This window comes from Microtus ochrogaster, unplaced genomic scaffold, assembly GCF_000317375.1.
Source record: "Microtus ochrogaster isolate Prairie Vole_2 unplaced genomic scaffold, MicOch1.0 UNK15, whole genome shotgun sequence".
NCBI classification, from domain to species: domain Eukaryota; kingdom Metazoa; phylum Chordata; class Mammalia; order Rodentia; family Cricetidae; genus Microtus; species Microtus ochrogaster.
In genome coordinates this window covers 4,468,743-4,496,656 of record NW_004949113.1, presented here as the reverse complement: position 1 = coordinate 4,496,656, position 27,914 = coordinate 4,468,743, and the positions used below count along the sequence as shown (strand labels likewise).

At 39.6% G+C, this 27,914-nt stretch overlaps 1 protein-coding gene across 4 annotated transcripts in view; it reads left to right on the top strand.

Moving 5' to 3' along the window:
* Brd7 (bromodomain containing 7) overlaps window positions 1–27,914 on the top strand; it is a 33,315-nt gene that overhangs the window by 2,621 nt on the left and 2,780 nt on the right. For all 4 annotated transcript variants that reach the window (XM_013353721.2, XM_026789211.1, XM_005367038.3 and 1 more), the window contains exons 3-13: window positions 2,571–2,700; window positions 2,992–3,049; window positions 7,153–7,297; window positions 10,850–10,960; window positions 16,708–16,892; window positions 18,298–18,421; window positions 19,128–19,203; window positions 20,504–20,611; window positions 21,280–21,415; window positions 23,712–23,823; window positions 26,078–26,134. In XM_013353721.2, coding sequence (XP_013209175.1) covers window positions 2,571–2,700; window positions 2,992–3,049; window positions 7,153–7,297; window positions 10,850–10,960; window positions 16,708–16,892; window positions 18,298–18,421; window positions 19,128–19,203; window positions 20,504–20,611; window positions 21,280–21,415; window positions 23,712–23,823; window positions 26,078–26,134 — 1,242 coding nt within the window. The remainder of the gene's footprint in view (window positions 1–2,570; window positions 2,701–2,991; window positions 3,050–7,152; window positions 7,298–10,849; window positions 10,961–16,707; window positions 16,893–18,297; window positions 18,422–19,127; window positions 19,204–20,503; window positions 20,612–21,279; window positions 21,416–23,711; window positions 23,824–26,077; window positions 26,135–27,914) is intronic.

Sequence of the window (27,914 nt, the reverse complement as noted above, 5' to 3'; positions counted from 1 at the left end):
CCAGAAGAGGGCACCAGACCTCATTACAGATGGTTGTGAGCCACCATGTGGTTGCCGGGAATTGAACTCAGGACCTTTGGAAGAGCAGGCAATGCTCTAAACCACTGAGCCGTCTCTCCAGCCCTCCTCTTGTGTTCTTTAAGGAAGAGCTCAACTTTCTCTTCTGAACTTAAAAATGTGCATATAAAAATTTCCAAGTAACATGGGTATTGCTGGCATAGGGATCACACTTTGGGGTCACTGATACAATGCTTTCTGTCTGTTCTCAAGCTCTACCTTGTACCATTAGCTCAGTAACTCTGGGGACACTGACTTGCCACCTGTGTTAAGGTCTTTGGATGGTTCTAATGCACATTTCATCTTAAGAACCATCATGCCATTAAGCCAGGCATGGTGCATTCACCTTTAATCGTAGCACTAGGGAGCCAAAAGCGGGCAGACTCCAAAGTTTGAGGCCAGCCTGGTCTGTATAGTGAGTTCCAGGACAGCCAGGACTACACAGAGAAACCCTGTCTTGAAAAAAAAAAAGAAAAAGAAAACCATAAGTCAATAATAATCTTTTGTGTAGTTCTCTAGCATGTTGTGAAGTTTCTCTTAAGATATTTATAAAGGAATAGCTGAGATTAGGGGGGAAAGTTTTTCCAGACTTTGTAAGGTAATTATAGCTGCTTTCCTAATTGTGCCTACTCAACTATCTAGAACACAGTAGTTCTCAACCTGTGGGTCACGACCCCTTCGGGTCTGCTGACCCTTTCACAGGTCACCTAAGACCATCAGAAATCATAGGTATTTGTATTATGATTCGCAACAGTAGCAAAATTACATTTATGAAATAGCACGAAAATAATGGTTGTGGGTCACCACAACATGAGGAACTATATTAAAGGGTTGCAGCATTAGGAGGGTTGAGAACCACTGTTTGGAAGGTATTTGAGTCTTATTTCTCTACATCTTTATTAAAACTTGTTCAGACTTTTAAATTTTGCCTACCAGAATGACTGTCTTCTAAGTTTTTATTTTATTTTTTAATGTGGATGGGTTGTCTGTGTGTACATGTGTGTGCCACTACATGCCTGGTGCCCATTAGAGGTAGAAGAAGGCATTGATCTGGATCTGGAGGTGTGAGATGCCCTGTGAATCAAAGCCAGGTTCTCTGGAGCAGCAGCCAATCCTCTTAACTACTGAGGTATCTCTCTAGCTCTGCCTTCTAGTTTTTAAGTTTAGAGTTCCTGACTCTTAGGAAGCCAGAGCTAGTTTTTACATCCCTTCTGTGAATTACCTGTGGTGTCTTTTTTACTTTTTGTTCTTGCTCTCTTTACCTGGTTTTGTAAATGGTTCGCATCTATTCTTGCTCTCCCTTTTATGATTATTTATGTTTCAAGTACTTCATCCCAGTCTATGGCTAGATATTTTAGCTTGAATTATTGGGTTTATTGAGGCACCAAAATTTATAAATAAAGTTTCAAATTTGGACTATAGAGACAGTTGTTGTGAGCACTTGCTCTACTAAGGGACCTGAGTTCTGTTCCTAGTACCCATATCAGACAGCTCCCAACTACCTGTAACTCCAGTTCCAGGATATATGAGGCTCTCTTCTGGCCTCCATGGGCACTGTATGCATGTGGTGTACATATATACTCCCAGGCATACATGTATACATAAAATATACATCTTTAAGTCAAATTTATCAAATTTGTTTTTTAAGAATCAGTCTTTCTGTGTTTCTCTTAAGGAAAAAATTCCCTACTCTTGGGTCTCCAAGAATCATTTATCTGAACGTCTGAAGTTTTGCTCTGTACACTTAAGTTTTTGGAGTTTTGTGTGTAGGTTGGTTTCTGGGTTTATATTACATTCTTTCAGCTTGTCTGTCCCTTTGTCCACATTGTCTTTACACTCACTGTACAAATGCTTAGCGCCATTAAGGCTTACTGTCTTTTGTAGCTTTCCTTCCTTGCTTGTTTGGTTGCTTGTGGTGCTGGAAATCAAACCTAACCAAGCCTTCTCAACTGTCAGGAAAATGCTTTATCAGGCATCTACATCCTTGGATTATCTCACTGTGACCTTTTCAAAACTCTCCTGGTTTAAATCATTCACTCTTTAAGAAAAAGTATGTAATTGGTTTGCAGATTTCATAGAAAATTCTGTTTTACAATTTTGAATGGCATTACATTGAATTTGATGAGCTTGAAGAGAGCTGACTTCATTAACATGGTATATCTCCTTTATTCATGTCTTCAGCTTGAATAAAGCTCACTAATGTTGGCTCACTCATGTTTCATGATTTTTCCAGAAGGTTATGGGAATCTTATGTTTGCTCTGATGTATATTATATATTTGTGTGTGAATAGTAGTATTTTTCTAATCTATTATTTCTGGCATAGAGAAATAAACTTCTTTTCCTTGACGAACATGTTCTCTTTGTCCAGTAGATGGCAGCAAAATACACTAAGATTTCTTAATTTAGAATTTCTTCTTTTCAGTAGTACCTTTTTTCCTTCAAAACCAAAATGATATGTTTAAATATGTTGATTGTGAAATATTTCTAAATTGCTTCCAATTTTTCTACTTAGGACGATAAAAGGAAGCGGGATCGAGACCGTGTGGAGAATGAGGCAGAGAAAGATGTCCAGTGTCATGCCCCTATGAGATTAGACTTACCTCCCGAGAAGCCTCTCACAAGCTCTCTAGCCAGACAAGAAGGTTGGAGTTACCCTGAGCTGTCTGTCCTGAGTTGGGAGGGAAAGGGATCAAGCATTAGTTTCTGAATTATAACTAAGAGACCTGTAACAAGTTTATTCTAAGTTCTCTTATTTCTCTTCCTGCATGAGAGCTCTAAGTTAGCTTCAGTGTTGACTTGTTATTCTCAGCCTTTAACACTTTTGTGATAAATTGAATTCCTGTGTGAAATGTTTAATAAAACATAGATGAGTCATCTAGATAGAAAACTGAAGTGCCAGCTTATATCTAACACACATTTTCTGTTTGCTTTAGAAGTAGAACAGACACCCCTTCAGGAAGCTTTGAATCAACTCATGAGACAACTGCAGAGGTAAATGTTTTCCAGCTTTTCTAAAGATAGTAACTCAAAGGGCGAAGATAGAGGTCCAAACAACATCTCTGTTGCTAGTTATCTAACGTCATGTTGTAGGGCTTAAACCCAAACACACTTGGTTTTAAAGTAGTAGTCCCAAGAGGGTGACATGAACTCTTATTTGATTTGTTTCAACTGGCAACTTTAAGGGTGTTATGAAATGTCTAATTTCTCCTTTCTGAATTAGTTTCTCATGTTAAAACTTGAAACTAGCAGTAACAATACAGATAACTGCCCCCCTCTTCCTAGTAGCACAGGACAGTCCTTTCTGTGTGTTTATGCAGCACCTAGCCCCTGTGTTCAACAGTTATTAAGTCTGAAAGATAAAATGAAATGCTGTAAGTTTTATGACCCTTACTTGAGTATGTTGTCTTTGAGATGTGCTCTCACAATCTGAGGCTAGCCTGGAATTCATCATCCTCCTGCCTCAGCCTCCTGAATGCTGAGATTGTAGGTGTGTGCCACTGTGCCTGGCTTTATGCTCCTTTAAATGTAGTGATTGTTGTCTAAAGTATTCTGGTAGGTAGAATAAACCAATTTAAGTTCATAAAAAGAAAAGAGGTGCTCAGCTGTAATGAAAATTTTGATGCATCTTTTTATTCCAATTTGAATTCCAACTCAGTGATATTTATTTTACTTGAGAAGATTGACGATTGTGGGGTTTGCAGTCTGATAGGGAACTTTTCTCCTAGCTGTGTTACCTGTTATCTGATACAGTTTGTATTCTCAACATCCATCTGGCTTTTCAATTAAAGTCAATAGTTACTAGCTTCTTTGCTTTTTTTGAGACAGATTTCACTGTGTAGCTCTGACTGTCCTTGAACTCTCACTTTGTAGAGCAGGCTTGCCTGAAACTCACAGAGATCTGCCTACCTCCTAAGTGCTTGAATTAAAGGCAAGGCTTTGACTAGCTCTTTTTATGTGTTGGAATAGTTAAGAAAATGGTATCTCTAATCTTTGCATTTCAGTAAATTATTGCTTGTCAGTCCAGCAGAGAAGAGTTAAGTATTGCTATGGTATCCCGGTTGGAAGGTGTGACTATAAAGTGTTTTTGCTTTTTGTAACAAAAGAGCAGACTGTTTGTCAATAATATCACCCTAAAAAATAAAGTCTACATCAGGAAGTATTTAAAGTCAGAGAAACTAACAGTGATCAGCACATTTTGAGGATTAGAATCTATAGCCACATTCTGTGACTATATAATCATATATGACTATATGATTGTGATTGGATGATTCTTCGTCCTTGAGGTTCAGAGTTTAACCTGATTTTTTTAAAAATGTATTTGATCAATTCTGGCGGTACCATTTTTGTTTAGAAAATAAGGTGGTCTCTATATTAAAATGATTGATTTTTAAGGAGAACAGATAATTTGTCCTTAAAGGTAAGAGGTCAGCCATTAGTGAAGCTTGTTATTCATAGTAACCCCGTGGACTGTGTGGACTTCGGCATGTGGGTTCCACATTGGACATTTTTGCAATTTGCCATTACTTTTTGGTTTTGCAGCTTAGCTATTAGAGGCTGTCTGAGTTCAGGTTCCAACTCTTTTATTAGATTTATAGCACATATATATTATTCTCTTTTTCTTTTTTGATTTTTTGAGGCAAGGTTTCTCTGTGTAACCCTGGCTGTCCTGGTTCTCTCTCTGTGTAGACCAAGGTGGCCCCAAACTCAAAGATCCTCCTGCCTCTGCCTCCAGAGTGCTGGGATTAAAGGCGTGTGCCACCACTGCCCAGCTACAAATTATTCTTACTCCTAAGTTTCTGCCATCATCTGCAGTGAGGAAACCACCAGCTGATGTGCCAGCTCTGTCAGTGGCAAGATAATAAACAGGTTTTCAAAATTGTTGCTGCTGTGACTTATTTTGTTTTTAGTCATTTGTTAAAACTTTAACAAAATCTGATATGCCAAGTTTGCTGGGTGGGTAATAGTCTAATGGCCTAATTTTATAGAGAAGGGCTTAAATTTTTTCCACTTGTAACCTCTTTCCACTCAAGGAATTTTTATGTAGTCTCAAATGTATAATAACAAAAAGTAGATAAACAGATCAAATATAAAAACATTTTAAAATGTGGAATTTATTCCATTTATTTATTTTTTGGTTTTTTGGTAAAGAGGGTCTCTATAGCTAGCTGTCCTGGAATTTACTATGTAGACCAGGCCTGTCTGGAACTCAAAGAAATCCTCCTGCCTCTACCTCCACCTTCAGAGTGCTGGAATTAAAGATGTACTCCACTACGCTCAACTTGAAATTTATTTTTTCTCCTCCATGTTGTATCTCTGGCTGTCCTGGAACTCGATTTGTGGATCAGGCTGGCCTTGAACTTGGAGAGATCAGCCTGCCTCTGCCTCCCAAGTGCTGGGATTAAAATTGTGTGCCACAATTGCCTATTGCCACATTTTTCTTTACACCTTCCCACTGGCAGTTATGTAACTCTGAATGAAGTCACACCCTACGGTTTAAGAAGTTGTCCCAAAGAGCATGGATACTCAACCCTGGCAATATTAAACATACTAATGCCATATGCGGATGCCACTGAACCCTGGATACACCAATAACTTGGTGCCTTCTTGCACTGAACCCTGGATACACCAATGACTTGGTGCCTTCTTCCTAAGAAAGTCTTGCTATAGTGAGGTTGGGGCTAGCCTTCCCTATCCCACTCTTGAAATGTACAGCCAGAGTTAAGAATGAACCTGTGGTAGAAAGCACTAGTTTTTGCATATAAAGGGTTGGGGGGTTATGCATGTGCTTGCTATAGCATGTGTGTGAGTATCTTTTAGGAATCAGTTCTCTCCTCCAGCCATGTTGGTCCTGGGGATTGAACTCAGTTGTTCAGTATCTAGTAAAGAAACAGTACCCCTTCTTCCATTATAATTATACAGCATTCATAGGCCTGCTCTGGTGAGATACTCTGACACAGGAGGCTTTTTAAAGCCCCTGAAGGCGCTGTACACATAAGTATCACCCTTTTCATTAGGTCAGGATTTCCTCCTCTATTTGCCTCTCCTGTTGTGTGTTGTGACCTCTTCAGTCCTGAGCATCTGTCTGCAGCTGGATGAAACAGGCAGGACAGGGCCTATAGGCTACATAGGGCTCCTGAGTCACCACAAGGATGACAGCACAGGAGGATTACACAGACTGTTAACTTTCCAAGGTCACTGCCTCCAGATGGGTTGCTTTGGGGGGACAGACAGATGGACAAGAGAACAACCAGAGGGATGTTGCTGCATAGTGGACCTAAACAGGCTCTCCTATGCCCAGTCCCAACCCTGCCCCATATCCCATCAGTTTCCACCACAAACCAATAGGAACTTTTCTTTTTTTAAAAGAATTTTATTTATTAATATATACCGTGTTCTGCCTGCACACCAGAAGAGGGCACCAGATCTCATAGAGGGTTGTGAACCACCATGTGGTTGCTGGGAATTGAACTCCAGACCTCTGAAAGAGCAGCCAGTGAGCAGCCAGTGCTCTTAACTTCTGAGTCATTTCTCCAGCCCTCCAACAGGAACTTTTTAAATGTCTTGGGGGAGGTGGTTCCACATTTACATAACAGATATGTTAGTTGATTGGAAAGTATGCTTTTATGGTACAGAACCACAAAGAAAGCTTATAGGTGTGTATTCATAGTTAAACCAGGCTGAGTCACTGGGCAGTTAGTCTAGATCACTCATAGAAGGTGCTGCTGATAGGTTACTTCTCTAAAAGAGAAGTTCTGTGCCTTAAGAGTCCTGCTGTTAGCAAGGTGGTGGTGGTACTTGCCTTTCATTCCGCACTCTGGAGGCAGGGACAGGGTAAGTCTCTGTGAGTTCGAGGCCAGCCTGTTCTACAGTGTGAGTTCCAAGACCACTAGAACTATACAGTGAGACCCTGGTGGGAGGGGGTAAAGTCTCTGATCCTTATTGTTAGTTGGTCTTGAAAATCATTTTTTCAATTTTTCAATGAAAAGTGTATATAATTTTTTCTGATTATGAGAGTTTATTATTCTGACTTTGCTTCTGTACCAATAGGTTGCAATAGAAATAAATATAACTTTACCTTTTATGTGCCTGTACAGAAAAGACCCAAGTGCTTTCTTTTCATTTCCTGTGACGGACTTCATTGCTCCTGGCTACTCCATGATAATTAAACACCCAATGGATTTTAGTACCATGAAGGAAAAGATCAAGAATAATGACTACCAGTCCATAGAAGAACTAAAGGTAACTGTAATTAGTAGTTTTATTCTGTTTTATAATGGGAACTTTTTTAGCCTATCCTGGCCTTGAACTGATCCTCCTGCCTTCCTTCACTTATCAGGGACTAGGATTATAGATGAGTGCCACAGATGTCACTCATTAGCTTTTTATTAGAGAAGCAGACTAAAGTATAATGCATTTTAACTGAGAGTCAAACTCTTGGATCCTGTGTAAAATAGAAAATCAACAAATATGTCTTAGAGTCCCAGCATCACCATGATAGCGGGGAAAACAAACTCTGCAGAGCTGTCCTCTGACTTGTACTACATGTGATGCTGTATGTATGTGTGCAGAATAGGTAAATAAAGGTTATTTTTTGTATTTAGTTGCCAGTCATGGTGATGCACATTCTTCTTTAGTTTGTGTAGCTTTTGGCTCTCTTGGCACTCACTCTGTAGACCAGGCTGGCCTCAAGCTAACAGAGATCCACCAGCCTCTGCCTCTCATGCGCTGGGATTAAAGGCATGTGCTGCTGCTACCAGCCAGCAATCTGATATTCAGTCTTTATTTGTACCTTCATTTTTAAATAATTTTATTTATTTTAAATGTCCAAAGTCTGTATTTTTCTCTTGGGCTGACAAGGTGGATCAGTGGGTAGAGGTATTTGTACACAAACCATGATCCCTAAGTTCCCATGAGGTTTCAGGAGAGGACCTGTTCCCTAGAGTTGTCCTGACTGCCAAACATGCATCATGGCACACTTGCACACATAAACATATTATTTTATTAATAAATTAAATTAAAATACTACAGGAAAGTTTAATTGTATTTTCCAGTTTGATGAAAATGAATTGTTCTCTGAGTTTACTCTGACTGTATTTATCTCAGCACACTGCATTCTCGACTTTAGAAGAGAAGGGGACTGAGAGTGTGTGGTTTGATGATAGAGGAGAGCTCTTACCTAATACACAAGGTGCTGGACGTGATCCCAAGTCTGCGGGAGGAAGAAGGAACAACAATTATATAGAAGGGCCGGGAGGTGGTGGCGCATGCCTTTAATCCCAGCACTTGGGAGACAGAGGCGGGCGGATCTCTGTGAGTTCAGTGCTACCCTGGTCTACAAGAGCTAGTTCCAGGACAGGCTCCAAAACTACAGAGAAACCCTGTCTTGAAAAATTATATATATGTGTGTATGTATATATATAATCTAAGGAGGTTGGGTAGACGGTTCATTGACTTAAATACTTTCTATACAAAGCATGAGGACTTTGAGTTTAAGTCACTAACACCCACATAAGGCAGGTAACCTATTTACCTCAGCATTTTGTAGGCAGACACTGTGTGGAAACAGACTGATCTCAAGGGCTTTTTGGCCAGCTACTCTAGTTGAAATATTGAGCTCCTGGTTCAGTGAGAGAGAAATACACTGACATCTACCTCTCGTCTACACACAGAAACACACACCCACAACAGTCTAGGAGCCACCAGGACAGCATGTATGTTTCTTGTTTTAGGTTTTCTTTCCTCTTCAAATAGTCTGAGTATATGTTGATTTCAGGGATGTGCTTTCATGTAAGTCTTTAAATTAACCTTAGGTGTTGTTAAAGTTTGCATTAGAAGACATACACACTTACTGGCTTTTGGCAGGGAGGAAGGTCCCATATGGTAGTGTTCAACCAACCTGCAAGATGAACGCTAATCAGTTGCAGAAAGAAGTGGAAGAGTAAACATTTTTACTTACTCTTTTTCTTTTTTAATTCACATGTTAATCAACTAAAATTTATGCAGACTACCAGCATCTAATTTGCTTCAGTTTTAGTTTTAGTTTTAATAATTGACTTGGAAAACCTGAATTCCACCTTCTTACTTAAATAGGCATTTTTTTTCTGACGTATTTTCATCTAATGAAAATCAGTCTGAAACTTTATTGCTCAGTAGAAAAGAGTTTTACAGTTGGTGGGGTTGGTTTGTTGCTTGTTGTTGATCTTTCTCTGTGGTCACAGGTGAGAGCAGGGGTTTGTCCCCTGAGATGTTTAAGTAAGTCAAAGCTTTTCAGCATTTGAAATGGGTATTTTAGCCTTTTGGAGCTTTCCACAGAAAGGAAAGTGTTTAAATAGATTGAGCTTTTTGAATGGTCAAGTGCCATCACACAGAATGCAGTAATGCCTACTCTAAATTTGACAGCTAAAATTGAAGGAATCTGAAGGTCACCTTGGACTGGGGTTATAGGTAGTCATCACAAAAAATAAAACTTGTTACTTTAATAGACAACACAGTATCATGAAAGTCATCTCCTGCCAATTCATAAACTCATCATTCTCTTGTCAAGCTATAGCCAAGTGATTGTTTCCTGAGTGTACATAGCAGTCTGATGTCTTACCTCACTTGCATTCCTCTGTAGCTCCTGTAAGATTCTGAGAGGTCCAGAATTTAGCAAAACCTCTGACCAGAGCTCAGTATCTATATACACTTCCATTCGATTTTAACTTGATAGCAAATTTATTGTGGACTTTGAAATTGCTAATAAATTTTTTAAAAAAATTTAGTCTATCTCCCTATTTTTAAGTTCTAAACTGTCATTACTACTTTTAGTGAGATTTGAGGGGTTTTGGTTGGGACTTGGAGGTTTATGGGGCAATGTTTTTCTGTTTAGGTTCCTCCCATTTTAACAGTAAGGCAGTGGCACGATTACACATAATTACAGATGTGAAAATGTGTCACCAGGAAAAAGTACAGGGCTTCTGCTTCAGTACATACACATCTTTGAGATGTAATGAAAGCCCCAAGTGCAGTTCTGATAATTTAGCTATTCCAGTTATATGTTGCAACTCCTTGATGTTGAATAGTTTATTTAGCATTGACATAATTTTATTATATCTGAAAATTATGTTTAATTTATAGTAGTGTCTAAATATTTTAACATAGTGTAAATATTTTAACATTTTTACTCAGTTTATTTGCATTTGGCAGAAAAACTTGTTATAATTTAGCTCTGGTCCCAGTTTTTAATTAAAATTTGAACTGAAATATTTAACTCATAAATAACAAACTTAAAATTTGGCTTAAAAAGTGAGGGTAATATTTGTAATTATATGAACTACCCAGCTTGAATTATTAAATTTGAACTAGAAATATTTCCTCCAAAATTTTTGTGTGTGTGACTGTACTGAAAAACTTTCTTTTTCGAGACAGGGTTTCTCTGTAGCTTTGGAGCCTGTCCTGGAACTAGCTCTTATAGACCAGGCTAGCCTCAAACTCACAGAGATCTGCCTGCCTCTGCCTTCTGAGTGCTGGAATTAAAGGTGTATGCCACCACCACCCGGCCTGAAAAAACTTTTTAGGTTTATATTCTAGATTGAAAGTTAATACATAGATACTAAAATGCTTAAGAATTTAGAAACAAATTACAAGTATTTATTTTGTTGGTCTTAAATTGCAGTTGTTATTTAATAAACGGTGACAAAAAAAAAGATGTCTTCTTTTGGTTTTCAAATTTTTACAGGGCCTCTATGATTTCAGATAAAGAATTAAGAGTTTTATTCTAATGCATTTTTCCTCTTGATGCTTTCTTTTTAGGATAACTTCAAGCTAATGTGTACTAATGCAATGATTTACAATAAGCCAGAGACTATCTACTATAAAGCTGCAAAGAAGCTGTTGCACTCAGGGATGAAAATTCTTAGTCAGGTAAAGAAACTTTATCACAAATTAACAACCACTATAAGATCTATATCTTCACTTAAGTACTATCTTCCTCATTGGCAAATCACGTTAAAATAGTGAGAACTTAGGAGAAAATTTCTATCAAAAAAAGATAGGAAGAAGCTCACATATAGTCTTTTTTTTTCCTTTTTTTTTTTTTTTTGAGTCAGGGTTTCTCTGTGTAGCCCTGACTGTCCTGGAACTCACTCTGTAGACTGCAAACTCTCAGAGATTTCACCTGCCTCTCCCTCCCCTATGCTGGTATTAAAGGTGTGTACCATCACCGCCTAGCCAGTCATTTCTTTTTCAAAAGTTATGCTATTCCATTTATTTATGTATTTGTGGATGTGTGCACATGCACCTGTTCACCCACATGCCATAGCATGTGTGTGGAAGTCAAAGAGCAATTTGTAGGGCATCAGTTCTCTTCTGATACATGGATCCTGAAGATTAAACTTCGATTGTCAAGCTTGGTTGTAGTGATGAGGCGAGCAGGCCTGCTTTTCATCCTGCCCGGCTCCCCGCATGACTAGCTTAACACCAGAAATAACACACAAATTGTATTCATTTAAACACTGCTTGGCCAGTTAGTTCTTCCTCTTATCGGCTAATTCTCACATCTTGATTAACCCATTTCTAATAATCTGTGTAGCACCAATGGTGGCTTACCTCTGACCTGGCGGCTGGCTCCATCGCATCTGCCCTCACTTCCCTTCTTCCCAGCATTCTGTTCTGTCAGCTCCACCCACCTATGTTCTGACCTATCAGGCCAAGCAGTTTCTTTATTAATTAACCAATGAAAGCAACAGATAGACAGATGACCTTCCCACATCACTTGGTGGCAAGTGCCAGCCTTCTGAGCCATTTCACAAACCAAGGCTAGCCTTGAATGGACAGTTTAGCCAAGGATGATAGTCCTCCTACCTCCACCTCCTAAGTCCTGAGATAGAGGCTTATGCCACCACTCCTAATTTTATTCAGTGCTGGAACTCAAACCTGGGGCTTTATGCATGTGTAGGCAAACAATCAACTGTAATTATTTCCCTGAAGTCTCTTCATAGATTTATTTTGCTGTGGGAGAAGCAGCAGCCAGAATTTCAGAATAAAATTGGATGAAGTATGAGGTCTTTTAGAAAAAAGTTCTGTTTACTTTAGTGATGGAATCTAATGTTCTGATCAGCCCTGCACTTCCTAGTGAAGTACATGACTTGTATTGGTAAGAAACAAAATAAACGAATGAGAAATAACTTGAAATTTTTCAAAACTACCTCTGTACAAGAACAATCCCTTCCTTGAAGAATGATAATCAATGCATAATAAAGAAGGTAAACCATAATCCAGTTGCAGGAGAGAGCACATAGATTGTGACAAGGAAGTATGTGAGTTTCACCCATTTTAAAAAAAGGTCTTATCTGTGGTCTCCAACATGACTTCCAGCATGACATGTCTAATTCCAAATAAGAGCTAAAATAGGGAAGAGACAGGAAGAATAGCCAGAGGTGGGGCCTTTATACAAAGAAAACCTGAGTTTCATTATAATGTAGACACATACAGAAGGAGAAAGGAATCAGAATGAAGAGCTTAAGCTCAGGCTTGGAGCAAGTAAAGGATGGCAGAAATTAGTCCCGTATTCACATAGGTTTTCTGAGTTTGTCTGGTCATCACCTGTATTAAATTTCTACATTGAAGAAAGAGTTCATGTGCAGATGTCTGGCTCTGAGAGATTCTTAAATCAGCTTACCTAGGAAAAGGAAAACATTTGAATTGGTGGTTATTCTTACATTCCTAATATTTAGACATTAGTTCTAAAATTTAAAATCTGTTTAGCAAAATTTGTAAAGGAATATGTAAAATGTTTGTTTCCTTTCTTGTAGAAAGACTATCAGAATCTAGAATGAAGCCATGTTCCACATTTAAAAACCCAGACCTGCTTGTTATAAAAGTTCATTGAGCAAATACAGTCTTCATTCCAAAATAATTTTGAGAGTTGGAAAGGGGAGGGCGAGTGTGTGTGTTTTGTTGGGGTTTTTGTAGTTGTTGTTTTGTGACAAGGTCTCACTATAAAATAGTTATGGCTATCCTGGAACTTGCTGTGTAGACCAGGATGGCTTTGAACACACAGAGATCCGCCTACCTCTGCCTCCCGAGTGCTGGAATTAAAGGTATGTGCCATCACCACCCAGTGTGTAATGGATTTTCAAGGAAAAATCTAGTGGTGTTTTGTTTTGTTTTGTTCTTTTTAATCCTGACTTGCCACTATTTTGTCTAAATACTATAGTCAGCATAACTAAAGATTTCGATGTCTTCTAAAGTTTACTGGGAACAGGAAGGTTAGCTTGTCCCCTATTCCTTCTCTTCTTTTGTCTTGATTTTTAAAGATGTGTTGGAGCTGTAACCTTCTTGTGCTTAGCCTTCTTTTTGACTTCCACTCTAAATAGAAGGGATCCTTACAATGGTGATTTATAAACCTTTAAATTTTAACTTTCTGGGTTACCACTACTTAGTCTAGCAGTGTAGGCTCCCAAGAAAATCTACACGCTTTTCCATGAATGGTATCTTTTCAGAGGCAGGTCTTATGAGTAGTCATTGAAAAATGGTAACAGTCATCACTTTTTCCATTACACCCAATATTAGTACTTAGTACATGTGTTATTTTTATAAAGAAAGAACTGATGGCCAGGCATGGGGATATCATCACAACACTTGAGATGAAAATAGAAGGATTGGGAGTTTGGGGCCAGTATGGGCTACACAATGGGGTTCTTATCTTAAAACGGCAAAGTAAAACAAAGGAAAGATGGTCAAATACTTGAGTAGAATACTACCTTCTGGTACACATAGCAGTATTTGCAGTGCGGTGGCTTTGGAATCAGACTAATGACGCGTCTAGTCCTGCTGTTGCTTAGCAGCTAGGTGACCTGGCTCTGCAGCCTTTCTCAGCATTCCTCCTGTAGGTAGGGTTGGTGCTTAACTCGGAGTTGTCTGCTACAGAGGCAGGCACTCCATCAAGTGTTGGAACACTAAAGCAAATGGTGTCTTGAGCCCAGGATTTAGTGAGACTTAACTTGGAAGGGAGGGAGGCTTTGTTAAATAGCATGCATGCTTATGTGGAGACATAATTACACACACACACAAAGCATTTCTTTCAAAGTAAAACTAAACTTCTTCCTGTGGCATCCCTAAATTTAGAAAATTTTTATGCTTTAAGCATTATGCACATTATGTTTAACAATGTCCCTAAATGATTTTTATTATAGCTTGTGCTTTGTAAGATAATGGGCTGGAAACTTAAAAATTACTGAGAATTTTGTCAGATGAGCCTGTTTGTCTAGCTGTGTATTTAGTGGGTACAGTATCAGTCTACTGTCAGTACTACAGATCCACAGATAAATAGGCATGACCCGAGTGATGCATACAATGAATAGCCAACTTCACTACTGTTCAGAAGTATGGAGTAAAATAGCACATTTTTAAAAAGCATGCTGAGTGGTATATTTTTGGTTTTATTTTAATAATACTGTTCAGGGGGCTGGAGAGATGGCTCAGAGGTTAAGAGCATTGCCTGCTCTTCCAAAGGTCCTGAGTTCAATTCCCAGCAACCACATGGTGGCTCACAACCATCTGTAATGGGGTCTGGTGCCCTCTTCTGGCCTGTGGGCATACACACAGACAGAATATTGTATACAAAATAAATAAATATTTAAAAAAAAATAATACTGTTCAGTTTGGCACTGATTCAGAGAAACTGTCGAATACTAGAAACTGATTAAATCTTCCTGGAAGAAAGTTTGACAATAAGTATTCCTTCACCCTCCACTGCAGAAATTTGCCCTGATGGAATAAATAAGACTCCTAGAGAGGTTTATTGACCATGTTTAGTGGAAATTTGAGTCTAAATGGCTAGTTATATTTTTAATTAAATAACTGTATTTATTATACATTGTAATTTTTAGAATACTAAAGACTATAATGATATGGAGGACAAATACAGTTTACTAGTAAATAATTTATTAATTTGTTTACCAAATATTGCGTGTACAGTTCGCTAAAAAGTATACCATGCTCAGAAGAAAGAGTTGAAATGGTAACTGCTGGTACTGCTTTTCCCCGGAAGATAGGGAACAAGCTGTATCTTCATTTCTTTAGTCTGATACATCACTTCATAGTTTTACAATTACTTTAAAAGCTGTCTTAGTTAGGGTTTCTATTGTTGTGAAGAGACACCATACAGCAGTTATTCCCCAGCTCTGACATCTCCAATATTTTGGATTCTCCAATGAAATCCATACTTCACCTTCACAGCTTCACACAATGACCTCTAGGTGCCTGATATAGGTGCCTGGCTTCACCACACCCATCTTTAACTGCTTTTCTAATCCAAAATTCACATTCCTCCAAACAGAAGCATGGTCAGGCCTATCAGTCATACCCCAGTCTCTTGTACCAACTTCTGTCTTAACTAAAGTTTCTTTTTGTTGTGAAGAGACCCCATGACCACAACAATTCTTATAAAGGAAAACATTGAATTGTGGCTTGCTTACAGTTCAGAGGTTTAATCCACTATCATCATGGTGGGAGGCATGAAGGCATGTAAGCTGACATACATGGTGCTGGGGAAAGAGCTGAGGGTTCTTCTGGAACCACAGGCAGCAGGAAGAGACTGCTACACTGGGCTGGCTTGAGCATCTGAAACCTCGAAGACACGCCCCCCCAACATTTCCTCCAACAAGGCCACACCTCTAATAAATGCCACTTCCTATGGGCCTGTGGGTGCCATTCTTATGCAGACTATCACAAAGGGCAAGTAAGGGGCTGAAGACTGTTCAGATCACTGAGTACTTTACAAAGCGTGTATGAAACCTTAGATTCAGTCCCCAGTATGTACCACATAAAGGTTGGGGAGGGAGGCCCAGAACATCAGGATCATCTTCAGCTACATGATGAGTTTGGGGCCACCCTGAGCTATCTGAGACTCTGTCTCAAAAACACAAAATGTTGAGTAAAAACAGCAGGAATCATGCTGTTGGGTATTGTCATGTACACCCCTCCCCCCATAGTGCAGAGGAAGAGTTCTGGAGGGTAGGTGTTAGAGTCACTCATTTCTTTTGTTATGTGACCAGTCTCTGTTATTGCACGGAAGCTTTCCATGCTGGTAAAGTGCAGTACTCAGGAGCTAGTGCTTCTGGTTTATCCAGTGGAAACTCTAGTTAAAAGACAGTACTCTGTGGGAACAGAATTGTTCTCTTTATTCTAAAAAAACTCAAACCCCTAGTGAAATTTTTCCAGCACATTATTGCAGTGGAAAATTGAGCATATGCTTCACAAAATAGCCGAGTCTTTTCTGTTTAGTAAGAATGTTATGCACTATGAAAAGGAAAGTATTCTAGCAATCACTTATTTTCCCTAGCCTCTGTTTTCACACAACAAAATGCAAATCATTGGTGATGGCCATAGGACTCTGGGATATAGAGATCCTTCAGTGTTCCAGAGCTTAAATCCTCAGTCGTTCTTAGCCCCAGTTCATATTTTGTCCTCTATTGACTTTTTCATGACACAGTATCGTTGTAAAACCTCTGCTTACATTGGAAATTAAGAGGTCTGAGATAAGTGGACCTTACTGTCTGGTTCCTTTGGTGTTCTCTTTCCTCCTCAATAATAGTGCAGGCTTTCATGGCAGAAAATGCATTTCTCAGTGACACCCATACAGTATTGTTTTTTTTTAATACTTTCAGGAGAGAATTCAGAGCCTGAAACAGAGTATAGACTTCATGGCGGACTTGCAAAAAACTCGGAAGCAGAAAGATAGAACAGATGCCTCTCAGAGTGGGGAGGACAGTGGCTGCTGGCAACGAGAGAGGGAAGACTCTGGAGATGCTGAAACACAAGCCTTCAGAAGCCCCACTAAGGATAATAAAAAGTAATGCATCTTGGAATATGAAGGTTAAGTTGTGGGGTTTGGTTTGTTTTGTTTTGTTTTTGCACTTGCCCTATTTTTATTTTTTAAAAGGATTTATTATTTTTTTAAGGATTTTTATTGAGCTATATATTTTTCTCCACTCCCCCTTCAACCCTCTCCCATAATCCCCATGTTCCCAGTTTACTCAGGAGATCTTGTCTTTTTCTACTTCCCGTGTAGATTAGGTCCATGTACATCTTTCTAAGGGTCCTTTTTGTTGTCTAGGTTCTCTGGGCTTGTAAATTGTAGGCTGGTTTTTCTTTACGTCTAAAAGGCATTTATGAGTGAGTACATATTATATTTGTCTTTCTGGATCTGGGTTACTTCACTCAGTATGATGTTTTCTAAATTCATCCGTTTGCCCACAAATTTCAAGATGTCATTATTTTTTCTGCTGTGTAGTACTCCATTGTGTAAATGTGCCACATTTTCCTTATCCATTATTCGGTCCAGGGGCATTTAGGTTGTTTCATGGTTTTGGCTATGACAAATAGTGCTGCTATGAGCATTGTTGAGCACATATCCTTGTGGTATGATTGAATATCCTTTATATATAACCAAAAGTAGTATTAAACTTTGGTTTTAAAGCAAGACAGGAATATTGATGAAGTTTGACTTGGGCAAACCAAGTCCCCGTATATCAGTACTACCTTTCTTGGCATAAAGATCTGTCTTAATAGTGTCTTCCCTCTTGTCACACAGAGCACTGTGAAAAATTAACCAAACAGCTCACAGAACAGTTCCAAATAGACATTTTTTTTTTTTTTTTGGTTTTTCGAGACAGGGTTTCTCTGTGGTTTTGGAGCCTGTCCTGGAACTAGCTCTTGTAGACCAGCCAAATAGACATTTTTATTAGTTGTATTACAGCAAATGAAGGAGTTTGTTTCAATAGAACTATTGTATAGCTCTAATATAGTGTATTATATAACTTCACTCCATAAAGATTTAGGGATTCCTGTGTCCATGGGCTGGCACTAAGGTGTGCACATGTTTTCCATTGAAGAGCTGCTGGTCATGGTGCTGGACAGTCGTCTGTGCTACCCACTCACACCACTGATACCCACTGCTACCCATACAGAAAGTTAGAATCAACAGTTGGAGTTTCTGCTCTCATAATTCAAAGAAAGTTTAAATTGTATACTTCTTCTTCAAAATAATACCTGAATTAAAATTTATTTTCATGATTGTACCCAGAAAAAACATTGTGTAATACATGAACAAGTAACACTTGGGACCCTTTGCCAGGTTGCTGGGGAGTGGTGTTGATGGCTGTAGGACAAGTGTCTCCATTTACTGTGCTCAACTTCCAATATTTTTCATCTTATTTAGGCATTTCATTTTAACTTTGTATGAATATGTGTCTCAGGAAAGATAAAGACGTGCTTGAAGACAAATGGAGAGGCAGCAACTCAGAAAAGGAGCACGAGCAGATTGAGCGTGTTGTCCAGGAGTCAGGAGGCAAGCTAACGAGACGGCTGGCAAACAGTCAGGTGAGGGCTCTCTTTCCCTCCACCCACTGGCTCCTGTCTCTGAGACCAGCAGCTTTTTAGTTTCTTCTGTACTTTTAATTTTTTATCTGCATAGAACTTTCCATCCCTACCATATACACAAGAGACTCTATCAAGTATGACTATCCTATTCTCTATTACTGGGGGTTTTCTTTGGGGGAGGTGTGGATAACATACTTTATTTTGTTTCTTGAGATAGGGTGTCACTATGTAGCCCAGATTGTCCTTGAACTCCCAATCTAATTGTCTCAGCCTCTCAGAATGCTGGAGCTGTATGTGTGAGCTGCCATGCTTGGCAGCAGACTTTTAACAACATACATTCTGGTCTTTAGAACTTACCCTATTGATTACATTGGTTTTACAACCAAGTAGAGTTATACATGGCTTTGGGTAAGTTTCCTGCCCCCTCCTGTACCTCAGCCCCTAGCAGTCTGTGAGTCCATATTAGTTCTGATAGTTTTTTTGTTTTGTTTTTTTATAGTTTGGGAAACTAATGGCCCACACAGCTTTTCTAAATTGTATTTCTTCATCTTCCATTTTTGTAACACATCAGTACCTGTAGACAGAGATGGCTATGAAAGTTGGTGTTCTGTATTTAATAATAGCCTATATGTTCATTTGATAGCTATGTTCTGTATATATAGAATGTGTTAAATTTTATTCCACCTGATAACTTCTGTCATTTCAGTGTGAATTTGAAAGAAGAAAACCAGATGGAACAACAACATTGGGACTTCTTCATCCTGTTGAGCCCGTTGTTGGAGGTAGGATCACAGTTTAAGACTGTGTGAACCTGGTACTATTTGCAGAGCTGTATTAGTGGTGTGTTAGTCTGATGGAATACCTGCTAAACAATTCACAGGATTGTTACTTAGGTACACAGTTTGAGAGGGTTCTGTCCATAGTTTTTGGCTCTAAGCTTCTGCTGAGGTAGAACAGGTGGGGGGAACATGCAATGATAAATCCAACTGTTAGCTGCTAAGAATTTGTCTGGATGCTATGTGTTTCGTAGAACAACTAGCTTAGCTTCTACTTCTACTTAGGTTAATTTCTCTAATATAATAATACATTTTCATACTGTCATAAGAAACATAGTAGGAAAGTAGAAATGGGTAATAACAGAATTCCTACATTTAGGAAGTAATGTCCAGTAGTCATTGTTTGCTGTGGGCAAGTCACTGTCTTTGAAGTCCAGCGTAAGTGAAACTAGGTATATGAAGGGAGCAAATGAGACAAGTCCCTTACCCTAACACCCTGGAGGGTAAGGTAGTAAGAACACATGAAGCATCACTGAAAGAGATATCTGCCAAGAACTGAGTACTCCTTAAATACTTGTCTTCAATCACAAGTACCCCAGAAGACTAGTTCAGCCATAATTGGAGCTGAGGGAGGATGTGGCTGCCTAGCATTTGATGGGAAGGGAGAGCTTCCTTAAGGAAATGATATTTAGGTGATGTCATAAATGAGCTACATGATCAGGGAATAGCAGTGGGACCCATGGGAAGAATCCTGGAATTAAGGGAAGAGCTTGCTTGATACATTTGGAGACTAATGGTTGACCTGCATTCAGTGACCAATAATAGGACTAGATCAGTTGATAGACTGCTTGCCTGGCATGAGCAAAGCCATGCCCAGCACTATAGAAACTAGGTGTGGTAAATGTCTGTAATCCCAGCACGTGACACGTGGTGGCAAAAATCGAGAATTTAAGGTCATCCTTGGCTACATAGCAAGTTAAGGCCAACCTAGGCTACATGAGATCCTATCTCAAAAAGCCTTTGTTTTCTTAGTATTGGTTTATAAGTGTGTGCCAATATGTCAGGGGAGCTATTTTATAAAAATCTTACTTTTAGATGAAGTGTAACATGATGATGGAGAATCCCACAAAGCATTGGAGAATAATGGAGGTCTAGGTTTTATGATCTATGCCACATACCTTCTGAATTCAAATTAGCTTAGCTTAGAAATGGGTAGAGTAAAATCTGCCCACCTCTTTCATAGTGCATTGATAACATCTCTGAATCTCTGTGTGCCTCCTTCATTGTGCTGGGTTTTCTGTCCTAGAACCAGGCTACTGCCCTGTGAGACTAGGGATGACTACTGGAAGACTGCAGTCTGGAGTGAACACCCTGCAGGGGTTCAAAGAGGATAAAAGGAACAGAGTAACCCCAGGTGAGGCTCCTGCCTGTTTCCGGGAGTTGGGAAAAGAAAGTGCATTTGCTATTCGTTGCTCCATTCACTGCCTTTCTTGATATTTTTGCAATAGCAGTTTATCATCAGATTCAAAAGAAACTGAAAAATTGGCTGTTAGTATGCAGAGTTTTTTCCTCCCTTCTTTGTGGTAATAACTCATTTGTGTCAATGCTCTGCAGTCCAGGTGGCCGTCTGTATCCAACGCCAACTCATAGAAACCAGGCAGAAATAGGACAGAAGGACAGAAACTATCCTTATCTCTTAAACAATACAGTATAACATGGAAAGTAGAAAAAGATGAGATCTCCTGAGTAAATTGGGAGCATGGGGACCATGGGAGAGGGTTGAAGGGGAGGGGAGAGGAGCAGAGAAAAATATAGAGCTCAATAAAAACAATTTTTAAAAAAAGTACAGTATAACAGTTATTTATATCACACTGGGTTCTTCAAGTTGCCTAAAGCTCCAAGCAAATATATCTGTGGGGGCAACAATCAATCCCCAAGTATACTGAGGGTGACTGTACCTATTGGGAGTGTCTCTTAGATTTATATACACGTCAGTGAAGTTAGAAAATACTGTCTTTTAATAAAACCAAAAGGTGTATTAACAGTTTAAACAATACTGTAGTATTTAATTTTTTTTAACAGTGTTATACTTGAATTATGGACCCTATAGTTCTTATGCCCCACATTACGACTCTACATTTGCCAATATCAGCAAAGATGATTCTGATTTAATCTATTCAACATATGGGGAAGACTCTGACCTTCCAAATAATTTCAGGTAAGCCACCTGTTAGTACTCTGAACATTGTTTTTTCTGAAATATTAATATACAATGTGTGATTTGTAGGTAGACTTATAAAGTTATCCAAATGATAGAAAATGTCTAGCGAGAACATATCTTCTTGATACTGGCATGTGTAGTATTTTCTAATAGAAATATCTTTCCTTTGTAGATTTGATTATCACTATTATTATGTGTATGAGTCTTTTGCCTTCTTGTGTGTATGTGCACCACATACACACCAACCTGGTGCTGGAGTTGGTCAGAAGAAAGTATCAGATCCCCTGGGACTAGAGTTACAGATAGTTGTCAGCTGCTGAGTGGGTCAATTCCAGGTTCTCTGCAACAGCGACAAGTGCTCTTAACTACTGAGTCAATTCTCCAACTTCAGAAATAGCTTTTTGATTTGGTTTGGATTTTGGTTTTTCAAGACAGGGTTTCTCTGTGTTGTTCTGTCTTGGAACTCATTCTATAAGACCAGCCTGGCCTCATACTCAGGGTTTTGCCTACCTCTGCCTCCTGAGTAGTAGGATTAGCAGTGTACTACCACTGGCTGGCTACAGAAATACCTTTTTAAAAATGTTCCTGATACTCAAGTTTGGGAGCTTCTTACATCAGAACCTGCTCTTCTATAAAACTTTTCGTGTCAGTTATGTTTCAGACTTGATCATCTTAAGAACCAACAAAGCATTTTCCCTAAGCCTTGAAATGTAGGACATGATGACTTAATTTCTAAAGCAACCACATACAGGACAGTTAACTATCATGTTCCAGCCAAACCATTGTAATTACTCCCAGCCATTCCTTTTACACGTCTCAGTGGGTCAGTAACTTCATATTCCTCTTCGGGATGCTGAGTACTTGTTATCTGATCAGCTTAATGAGATACTTTCCCAGTTTACCAGGACTGTGCCCAGGATGGGACACTGAACCTGAATTTTCTCTTCTTGGCCCTGGTACTTTGTTAATTTTTATTATGTTCAAGAATTTAATCCAGTAGACTAACCAGTCGCCTGGTTTGGGGGTTTTGTTGTTGTTTTGGGTTTTGTTCATTTATATTTGGGTTGGGGGTTGTTTAACTCTGATCACTCACATTAAATGTGCGTGCTCGTGTTGTGTTTCCAGACGGGGTCCCTACATTAAGATACTGGCTGTGGTTTCAGATTGAGCAGTTTTTATCCTCAGACTGCACAAAATGGGACACATTTGTTGTAGATTACTCATTGAGGCAATCCACAAATTATCAGTATGTGCCCACTATGTGCCAGACATTCTTCCAGATAGTGAGAATTCCATACAGAACCATGCCCTCCTGTCAAGAGAGTGACAGAGCTTTGGAACAAGACAGAGTGGCCCAAGTAGAGGTGGTGATGTTGAGTTTCAGTGACAGGAGAGGGAACCGGCAGTGCTTCTCTGAACTGAGGGCTTGCCTGACCCAGCCAAGAGTTTCAGGAATGCTGTAAGGAGCAGAACAGGTGGAGGGGAAAGCAGTGGTCACAGGGTCACTATGGGAGATTGCTGTGAGGACTTGGTGTTCTCAGTGGGTCAGAAGATGGTCGGTGGCACATAGAGTAGTGACCCAGTCTAACTTGTGATTCTGAAGGGACTGCTTGAGTAAGTAGTAGTCAAAGCATAGGCTTCAAGGGCAGAAACCAGGACATGAACAGTAAACCAGGGAAGCAGCCATTGTGGTGTTGAGGGTTAGTAATTAGTAGGTTGCTGGTTTTTAACTGGAGGGTAAGAGAAGTCGGGATGATATCAGGGTTTTTAGACTTGCAGTTTACTGAAAGGGGGATGATTTTAGATCAGAACACTACTTGGGGAAAGTAGCTGATTTTTCAGTCTGGAGTATTTTAAGCTTGCAATACCTGTTTATGCAAACAATCGTGATTTTTTTGAAGTTTTGGTACATAGGAAAATCTAGAGTTGAATAAGATTATTAAGGGGAATTAGCAAGAAGCCCCAGGACTTACTTGAGCCTCATCTTTGACATCCTTGCTTTCTTCAGGGATCCTCAGAACATTTCACTTTTGCTTCAGAGAGAGAGAGAGAGAGAGAGAGAGAGAGAGAGAGAGAGAGAGTGTGTGTGTGTGTGTGTGTGTGTGTGTTAATTCTTTCATGATGGTAAATTAGTGACTGGTAAGTATGTAGGTGCAATGCTGTTTGTGAACAGAACATTTTGAAGTATATATAAACCACGGGACATCTAATGGGAAGAGTTGGCTGTGGTAGAGACCAAGCAAGCCATAGAAACTACTTCTGTAGAAGTGATTTTCTCAACTTTTATTTTCAGTGTCTCTGAGTTTTTGGCCACATGGCAAGATTACCCGTATGTTATGGCAGATAGTTTACTAGATGTTCTAACAAAAGGAGGACATTCCAGGAGCCTACAGGACTTGGACGTGGTAAGCATGCTACTAAAGAAACAGGCTGTTTATAAATGGCTTTGAAACCCTAGACACTCAATGTTATGAGACCAGGGATTAACCAGTGTGACAGATGAACTCCATTCCCCCTGAAAGGATAGCCTGCCGTGGGTGGAGGACAATGAACCGAAAGGAATAAGTCAGCTCCAGGATCCGAGAGAGTTAGAACATGGCCATACTCTACTAATTTTGGTAAGACTCAGAAATAGAGTTCAGAAGTCAGCAGGTGCTGTGGAGCGCCTGAGCTGGGAATGAAGCTGACTGACGCGATGGGGGGTGTGCTTTCCCTGTTGTGCAGAGATAGAGGTAGCACCACACTAGTAGCCTCAGAAAGGAAAACCTTCACCACTGACTCTTTGTCAACGCTTGTGAACTCTGTAGTTCAGTTCAAAACAGTTTATACAGTCCTGACTCAATAAAGCCAGGAAGCATTCCTATTGATGTTTACAATGTTCTGGTCACCATGTTAGAGGAGTCTTGGAAGTCACTTTTTTAATGTTTATATTTATTTTTATGTGTATGACTTTTTGTGCCTGCATGCATATGCCACATGCACGCCTGCCAAGTCTCCTGGAACTGGAGATGGTTGTGAGCTGCCATGTGGGTGCTGACCAGCAGACCCAGGCCCTCTGCAAGAACAAGTGCTCTTAGCTCCAAAAGTCATAACTTCTAATGGTTGCTGTGACCCAGTGCCTCAGCTTCAGTGACTTCTGCTGCAAAATGCTATCACGTGAATTCTTTTCCTTATACCTTTTCATCTGTTCAAAAATAAATGTACTTGATTCCCCTAGACTAATTAGAATTAGTAGTTACCTAGAATCGGATTGCTTCGATTTCTTAGCTATGTTTTAAATATGGGTTTGTTTGGGGTTTTTTTTTGCCCTGTGATCTAGCAGTTCCTTCTCTCAGAATTTATCCTAGAAAGGTTACACATATAAAGTAGTGACATTGCTACTAGGGACTGGTGAGATGGCTCAGTAAGTAAAGATGCTTGCCACACAACTCTGGGGATAGGGTTCAATCCTTGGACTCTATATAAAAGTGGAAGAAGAGAAATGACTCCACAGAATTTGTCTTCTGGTTTACAATTTCTAGAAATTAGGAATGGACTATATCAGAGTATAAACCTTCAAAAAAGATAACACTTTTATTGATGTCCATGATGTGCTTTTTGTTTCTTTTTGTTTTTTCGGAGACAGGGTTTTCCTGTGTAACAGCCCTGGCTGTCCTGAACTAACTCTGTAAACCAGGGTGGTCTCAAACTCAGAGATTCACTCTTCACTGCCTGCAGAGTGCTGGGATTAAAGGTGTACACCACCACACCCAGCTAGCTCTGTTTCATTTTTATGTGTGAATTGCACTAATGTGCATACAGTCATGTGGGATCATCTACATTCTGTGGCATTTGTATGTATTACAGTAAGCCTCTACTGCCAGAATGTTGCTTCTTTTGCCTCTTTGTTTGATTGGTTGGGTTTTGTTTTGTTTTGATTTTTGAGACAAAGTTTCTTTCTGTAACAGTCATAGCTCTCCTGGAACTAGCTCTGTAGAACAGGCTGGTCTTGAACTCACTGAGATAGACCTGCCTCTGCCTCAAAAGTGCTGGGATTAAAGGTATACGCTACCATCATCTGGCTAGAATGTTGCTTCTTTAATGCTTGTCAAAGACTATATATTTAGGTATTTATATACTACTTCCCAAATATATTCTTATATAGACACAACATATATACATATATATAAAAGTGTTCTAGAAAAAAAATTTGATACAGGGCCTCAGTCTCCCATTGCTAGTTTATAGGCATGCACCACACACTTGGCTATGTGTAATCAGACATGGATCTTAACATCACTAGCAACTCACAAAGACTCAGAATGTTAATAATTAATTTTGGTTTAAAAAATATATTCTTGGGGCTGGAAAGATGACTCAGTGAGCTCTGGCTACTGTTCCAGAGAACTCAGGTTCAATTCCCAGCACCCATATGGCAGCTCACAACTACTTGTAACTCCAGCTCCAAGTGATTCAACACCTCACACTGACATACATTCAGGCAAAACACAAATGCGCATAAAATTAAAATAAATCACTTAAAATTTTTTAAGTATACTATATTATAAGTGTATATTATAAGTGGTATACTTTTCTCTTGCCACAAAGTTATGTTTTCTATTTAGCTTGATATTTGCATTTACTGCTTGCATAAAAAAAGTTTTTCCTTTATCCATATAGTCCTCATCTGAAGATGAAGGCCAGACCAGACCACTGGACACAGCAAGAGAAGCAGAGGTACTTACATTTTATTCCTTAAATGGAGAAAAGTTAAGATGATTAGGCTTTATTTATTTTAAGGTGACAATACTACTTGGAACTGGTGAGATGGCTCAGCAGGTGGATGCTTGTCATACAAGCCTGGGGATGGAGTTCAATCCTTGGAATTTATATAAATGTGGAAGAAGAGAAATGACTCCACAAAAACTCTTCTAACTTCCAGAACACCATCCTATGCCATGGCATGTATAAACACACACACAATGATTATTTTATAAAAATGTATTGGGGAGTTTAGAAGTAGCTCATGTCATAGACAAAATTTAAAGAAGGGAACTCAAAGCCATTACCACAGTATAACTGCCCAGCATGCTCTCAGGAGCAAGAACAGGGCTGGAAGATGAAGAGGCGTTCATTCTCCCAGCATAGAGGACATAAACTCAGGAGGCAGGTGAATCAAGGTCCCCAGGCAGAGGAAGACATATAGTGAATCTATGTAGGTGGGAACCCAGTGATGTTCCCTGTGCAGTGCTAAAAAGCTGAGATTTGCTTAGAAGATAAAAGGTGGGCTACTTTGGTAAATTATAAAGAGAGGGACCATTTAAAAGCTCTCAGACTTGCTGCCATAGTGATGCACACCTTTAATGCCAAAACTTAGGAGGCAAAGGCAAGCTGAAGTCTGAGTTCAAGGCCAGTCTGCTCTATATAGCAAGTCCCAGGACTATAGGGCTATGTAGAGACACCAGTTTTTTGTTTGTTTGAAGAGGCTTGTGGGAGTTGTCTTTATATGTGTGTGTGTTTATATATATTCAACATAAAGATAATCTGAATTTGGGAAATGCACCAGAAGATTCCTCAGCTATACAAGAGACATAATAAAAGACTGACAAGACCTGCTGGTTGAGATAGGTGATTATTAGCTCATGTAGGACATGCAGGGAAAAGAACTTTTGAGAGAAAAGGCCCCAAGAGTTTGTTTTGCCAAGTGAATTTGGGACATTGCTGGAAGTATAAGCCAGGAAGTCCAAAGTCTGGGCTATGGTGTGAATCTGACAGGAGTGATTCAAAATTAATTTTATTTCAGCCACTCACTTGAGACTCTTCAGGGAGAGCATGGAAAAGGCTGAAGAATAGAACCTTGGAGAAGTTCAAAGTTGAATAATGTATGAATCCCATGAAAGGATGGTTAGCAGAAATGGAGCAGGTTCAGCAAGATGGGATAGATAAGCCCAATGAAGGGCCCTTACAAGTGTCATCCATCATCAGAGCATCTCAGTAAAATAGTAGAGGCAAAGGATAGACCGTGGTAGGTCACACAACTTGAGGACACTGAGCTGTATAGAGGTGTTTTAAGATCGGACAGACTCACACCAAGCTTTAACTGAAGGAAGGAAAACTTGTGATATGAGGTCCAAATAAAGGAGATGGTACTTAAGTAGCCATGCCGTCTTCATGGATAGAGGAGCCAACATGGTCTTGTGTTTAGTGAAATAGGAAAGGAAATCGGTTAGGAAAAAGACCATTGCCGGGCCGTGGTGGCGCATGCCTTTAATCCCAGCACTCGGGAGGCAGAGGCAGACGGATCTCTGTGAGTTCGAGACCAGCCTGGTCTACAGAGCTAGTTCCAGGACAGGCTCCAAAACCACAGAGAAACCCTGTCTCGAAAAACCAAAAAAAAAAAAGACCATTGAGTGGGGTTGTGTGGGCCAAGCTGAAATGGTAAATCAGTGTACATATTTTTCCTGCGCTGCACACTCTGCAGCCCATGTGTGGGCTGCCAGGTGCTCAGACTGACTGC